This window comes from Nicotiana attenuata, unplaced genomic scaffold (genome assembly GCF_001879085.1).
Source record: "Nicotiana attenuata strain UT unplaced genomic scaffold, NIATTr2, whole genome shotgun sequence".
Lineage (NCBI taxonomy): Eukaryota > Viridiplantae > Streptophyta > Magnoliopsida > Solanales > Solanaceae > Nicotiana > Nicotiana attenuata.
The window spans coordinates 45,377-51,652 of NW_017670763.1; the positions used below are offsets into that span (position 1 = coordinate 45,377).

General features: G+C 34.5%; 2 protein-coding genes across 2 annotated transcripts; one reads left to right on the forward strand and one right to left on the reverse strand.

Annotated features, from left to right (window-relative positions):
- Positions 1 to 566: 566 nt before the first annotated feature.
- LOC109243099 (non-specific lipid transfer protein GPI-anchored 1) lies at positions 567 to 2,938 on the forward strand. The gene is made up of 2 exons (XM_019409991.1): positions 567 to 1,029; positions 2,486 to 2,938. Exons 1-2 carry the CDS (start codon positions 681 to 683, stop codon positions 2,731 to 2,733), a joined length of 597 nt encoding a protein of 198 aa, XP_019265536.1. The 5' UTR covers positions 567 to 680; the 3' UTR covers positions 2,734 to 2,938.
- Positions 2,939 to 3,181: 243 nt separating this feature from the next.
- On the reverse strand, positions 3,182 to 5,289 carry LOC109243098. The gene is made up of 3 exons (XM_019409990.1): positions 5,181 to 5,289; positions 4,984 to 5,064; positions 3,182 to 4,441 (listed from the first exon to the last, which is right to left on the reverse strand). Exons 1-3 carry the CDS (start codon positions 5,226 to 5,228, stop codon positions 3,509 to 3,511), a joined length of 1,062 nt encoding a protein of 353 aa, XP_019265535.1. The 5' UTR covers positions 5,229 to 5,289; the 3' UTR covers positions 3,182 to 3,508.
- Positions 5,290 to 6,276: the final 987 nt, after the last annotated feature.

Here is a 6,276-nt window from a genome sequence, read left to right on the forward strand (position 1 = left end):
CCTCCGTTTCAAATTAAATGAGGTAGTTTGACTCGACACGGAGTTTAAGGAAAAAAAGAAAGACTTTTGAAATTTGTTGTCTTAAAAGCTTAAGGGGTAAAGCTTTGTGGGACCATAACTTTTGTGTGGTTATAAAAGCTTCTCATTAAGGATAAAATGGGTAAAATGAGGAGTTTAAAGTTGAATTATTTTCAAATTTAGAAATGTGTCATTTATTTTGGAACAGACTAAAAAGGAAAGTAGCTCATCTAATATGAAACGGTGGGAGTATGAGATATGTTAATATTTTTAAAATAAATATTTTTGGGTTTCATTTTTTTTTTTTTTTGGCCGATTGGGGACTTCCTTTAGTTTTCCGGAAAAAAAGGTCAGTGTGAAAGACGAGTGTAGTGATACACTCATGAAAACCCAACGCAATCACGCGTAATCAGATTGAGATACGACAGATCAACTTTCATTTAAGACATCCCGCTTCACATGCTGACAACCAGCCCATTGTGTTATTCATCACTGTCCAACTACCCCATCTTTATTATTCGGCCCATTAATTCCTCTATACATTAACTCCTATTTATACAACAAAGACAAACACTGTCTCCATAAATATCAAGAAATAAACCTCTACATTTTGCTACAAAAAATCCTCCTGCTCCTCCTCCTTTTTTCAAGTTGCTGAGAAAATGAAAAGTGCATATAAATTTATCGGTTTAGCGATGGTAATGGTCTTTTCATGTGGGTTGGCTAATGGAGATGATGACAAAAGCCTTAGTCAAAAGTGTGGGGCAGAATTTCAAAAGGTAGCGGCGTGTTTAACATACGCGACGGGGAAAGCACCGGCGCCGTCGAAGGAGTGCTGCGATGCGGCGGAGGATATAAAAGATGAGGACCCGGTTTGTCTTTGTTACATAATAGAACAGATACATAAAGGATCAAGTCCAGAGTTGAAGAGCATGGGCATTCAAGAAGATAAATTGCTTCAGCTTCCTTCTGCTTGCAAGCTCGCTAATGCCAGCATCTCTAACTGCCCTAGTATGCTTTCTCTTCTATAACATGATAATCTCTTACTCACTTTAACTTCTGCCTCTCAAATAATTAAAAAATAAAAGAGCTTTTCGACATGCTATTTTTATCATTCATACTCTTTCAGGATCAGACGTGACTAATAACATAGAAGATAAAGGTGACTTAACATGTTAAAATATGATGATAGTGTAAAATATTTTTGTACACAAATAGTGTATATAAGTAAAATATTCTTACTTTATTGGAGCAGGATTTTATGGGTTCAGGATTCTAAACCGTTTAAATTAGTTGGTTCCAATTAATAATTTATATATATTCAATAGATCTCTTAAGACAAATATAGAATTTGAACAAAAGCTACTAGGTTTGGCCGAACCTGTAGCTCGTGCTCTAGCTCCGGCCCGGACTGTATTAGTAATTTCTTTTATCTCCCTATCTTTTTTCTATGTGAATTCTTTTCCATGTAATTCTTTCTTCCTTTTGGTGATCTAGCACGCTGTTTGACTTACTGAGGTGTGCTGTGAATTGTTTTTAAGAGTTACTTCTTCTTATCGGCACAGGATTTATAAAGAAAAGAGAAAAATATATATGAACCTTACAAGCTTAAAGAGTATGTAAAAGCTTTTGTGGTACTTTCACTTCTGTGTTGTAATAAGAGCTTTTCATAAAAGACAATGGAAAAATTGTAAACTTCAAAGTGAAATTATTTTTAAATATAAATATGTGTCATTCTTTTTTAAACTGACTAATAAGGAGAGTGTGTCAACATAAATTGAAACAGAGGGATTGTAATTGAACGTATATCCCTGGAAAAAAAAAATCTTGTTTGGAAAGCGGTATGTTTCTAAATATTTTGTTTCATTGTTGCTACATTAAACATGAAGCAACTGAAAACCATGCATGGCCATTATCCATATATAGGGTATAGGATAGTCATTTTTAACACTGATCGAATTTAATACACTTGGTCATTTGGGTTATTCATTTTTTTCTTAAAATGAATTGAATCTACCTTTCTAGTCAATATTTAGGCCGTCAGTTGTCATTAATTATATATGGACCATCCATCTCATTGATTTTGAACTTTGAAAAAATGTTGGTTTGCAATAAAAGAATATGTTACTTGGAGCTCGTGGGCCTTTTTTGACCAGTAAATCAAGTGTTGAGAAGAATGTGTAGCGGTGACATCTCACACGTTACCATTTTGATCACTCGTGCCAAAAAATAAAGTCTGGTATAAGTGAAAGGAGAGTAGAAAACCCTAGGGATTCTGAGAGATATGATGTATCAATCTCAAGCAAGTTAGAATTAGTTAGGTGAATTTTTCTACTGTCCATATGTTGCTTCGTTTATGTTTTGGAAGTAGAAATTTTTTTTAACAATAACATTAGTTCTTTGTAGATTTTGTTACTAGACCTTTTTACCATCAAATATTAATTTTCATATATGTTGACGAGTGCAGAGTTACTCAACATTCCTTCAACTTCTCCTGATTATGCCATCTTCACCAATGCATCTACTGCGTCCAAAACCCCGGTGGCCACACCTGCTGGGGCTTCTTCATCGTCGTCGCCCGACACTACAAAGGATTCCTCCAACGGATTCAAGAACGGACCCCAGCTTTCAATCTTTGGAACAGTAGTGGCTGCTGCAGTTGTAGCAGTCTTTTTAAGTGTAATTCCTAGGGGAGCTACTAGTGTTTTGATGTAAACTAGATCACTTCTGTTAATCTGCCGAACGATTTCTGTGACTTCCACTTCTACTTCACCAATTATTGGATGAGGTTTTATTTCCTTTGTAGTTTTTTCGGCTGTAAGTCTCTGTCTCTGTTTTAATGAATTGATGTATGTAGGTACTTTTGGAATTATGTTGTATGGATTTGCTTGGCTGGTACAAGACTTTAATTTCGCTTCTTTTTCCTCTGGATTTGAGAAAGTAATATGTGCCAAGGATTATGTGATAGAACTTAGAAGGAATATCAAATGGTACATTTTTCGTCTACTGGATCTTGTTTTAGCTAAAAGATCCCAATAACTGCAACCAGTGATTTCGAAACTGTTGACCTAAACACAGAGATAATTCTGATATAGATAATTCTGAAAAGGCATAATTATATTTGGAAGAAGAAATTAGTGAAACATGCATGAGCAACTGTGCAGGCTGTAATAATATATATAGACTTCCATTATATTGTAATTCTTGTTGGATCATGAAAATACAAAAAATCATTCTCGACATCTCCTTTTTTAGACTCACTTTTCTAATCAAGAAATCATAACCAATATTTCCCTACATGAACTAAACTACCAACACACAAAGACTATCACATGTAAAATCTCAGGATATACATAATCAAATTCAAAGCAGCAAAAGGTCAAAACAAATAAAAACTTCCAGTACGTAGAAACTGTTTATCTCTTTAGAACAGAAGTATTCAGAGAGAATTATACATTGTCTCTCTGTCGCTTCAACTTAATTTCTTCAGTTAATTAGCTGAAGAAGCTGCTGTTTCAAAGGATTGTTTCCTTACAAGAAGGCATGTGATTTTTGAGGGCTGAGCATGTGTATTATCAACTGTACACAACACGAAATCCGGTCGATGTAATGCTAAAGCCAACCTCCTTTCTTTTCCTGCATCCAAACCAGAAGCATCTAACAGAACATGCCATGAATTTCTATGAGCTTCTGATATCCAATGCATCGAGTAACGTGTTTCTTCCATGTAAGCAGGATATGCAAAAAGCCCTTTTGGACTATGCTTACATTTCCTCCTAAAATATTGGCTAAGTTGTGATCCTTTAATCCTTAAATCCAGCCATGTTTCTGGTGCTGCAATCACTTTTGAATCTTTAAAACTAACAAATTCCCTTATACAATCATAATCTTCACCAAGTATTGTCATGTAGTAATTTCCCCTGAAGAAAGGGTAACATTCTCCAATCATCATCATTGCTTCTTTTAGTGTAAATGTAAAAACAACTAAGTACTCCTCGTCATTTAGTCCACATTGTTGCAAAGCTCGATTTCGGACTTGAATTTCTGGGATTGAAATGAAATTCCCTTGGTAAGAAGTTTTCTTGGTGAGAATATCAAGCAATCTTGATGGTTCCAATAGGATTTTTCCCAACTCTGAATTACTAGTGCCAAAAGAAGGCGACGACGACTCTCTCCTTGGGGATTTTCCCTTCTCACTAGCGGATGCTTCTGAGGTTTCATCGGTCAGACAAAGCGTATAAAGATCAATTTTATCTCCTCCTTCCACAAGTCCATTACAATATTCAGGGTACTTGGCCAAAACATACTGTTGAACATATTGCATTTCACTTGGTGTTATTGGCCCTGACCATCTTAAATCAAGGCCATGGAGTGTTGATATAGCTTCTGCCACCAAATGGGCTGGAATTACAGTATTTGCTTTCTGTTCTTTTGTCAACAAATATTTAATCAAAACATACTCTTTCAAGCTCATAACATGAAATAACTCATGACAGAATATATTTTTCAAAAAAAAATAAGTTAATATTATGGTGTTTGGTTGTCAGAAAAAAAAATCTTCCACCAAAGGGGGGAAAAATGATGACGTCCCTCACTTTTGGGCGGAAGTCATTTTCCTTCGTAATTATTTAAACTTTTAACTTCATATTATTGCTTTACCAAAAGCTAGACATTATTATCAATCATCAAAACTCAACAATTTTATCAAAACACCGTCTATTTTGCTAATATTATGATAAATCTTTAATAAAAGTTTTTCCGGTAATTATTTTCATAATCTCCGACCAACCACCAGAAAATACTTTGTAAGAACTAAATGTGAAAGAAGATAGGAAACCAGAGGAACAATAAGTTTTTAGCAATGTTTGCATAGAACTTTGCAACTAATTAATTTCAATTTCATCAACCATACCAACCCAATTATCATAAAAATAACATATATAGATAGAGAGAAATTTAACTTGCCTTAAGCACCATGCTATTTGGTCTGCTATTAATTGGTGATCTTGGTATAGGGGGTAACAAAGATTCTATAACTTCACCATCCTAAACATGAAGAGTTAAGAGGAAAAAAGAAAAATCAATCAATGGAGTTGAAGCTTTATTAATTGAAACTCATTAGACTAAAACACTCAGAAGATATAGAAGAGGTCATGTCATACCTTGGAATCTTCGTTTAGGCTTAGCTGTTCTTCAACGTCTTTTCCCATGTTGTTTCTGCAATTTGATTAAAATGAACAAGCAACTGTTTTAAGGCCAAGGTTCAAATTATTTTAGTTATGTATACTATATTTTTTTAGAATACATTAATAAAAAAATAATATCACATAAAATAAAACAAAATTACTACTCGGACAAATAGGTGATATTTTATGTGATATTATGTGATATCTGTATTGGGAAAAATTGAGTTTACATATTAAAAAAGTGTGCAGATGACGTGTCATGACACGTAGGCTGGTCAAATAGTCAAAGAGTTACAGTTAGCCAAGAGGCACGAGTAGTTATAGATGCGAGCAAAAGCAAAGGAAGAGGCACGGGCGGTTATTTAAAGAATTCAGCGCCCGTACCTATTCAAGAAATTTAAGTTCAATAATCAAGAAGAGTCAAGGGAATGAATCTGACAGCATACGAGGGTCCAAATACAGTATTTGATAAGCATTAAATGCTGAAAACGTTAGAGAATCTGTCTTAAATGTAATGATTATGTAACGTAGCATTCAATGTCATTTATTGCCCATAATAACCTTATTATGACCAAAGCAAGGCACTTACATCCGAAATAGCTATAAAAGGAGAGGACTGAACAGTTATAGGGACACGAAAGATCATCTGAATATACTTTGGTTTACTTGCTTTATTCAATTATATTCTGGCTATCCAAATTACTTTCTTTTATACATTCTTGCTATTATCAGTAACCCGTGTTCTTCTAAATTATAGCTTTAGTCAAAATTCTATTTTTTGGTTAAACAAATTGGTTCTGTTACCGGGAATCTGATAATCCATTTTATTTTAGCCTAACTTCCCTTGTTGCATCAACCATGTCAAACAACAATGACAACATTCAGGGAAACCAAGAAAATCAAACAAAAGAAGAGAAAGCAGGGCACTTTCAAAAGAACTGTCAACGTTATAAGTAGGGGTGAAGAGATCAATGGCGTATCATATAAAAAGGTTTTCAAAGTAACAATTACCCACGGGAAGCGGCCTCGACATGTCTTGGAGGAAGAAAATATTACGTTCGTTGATGCAGAT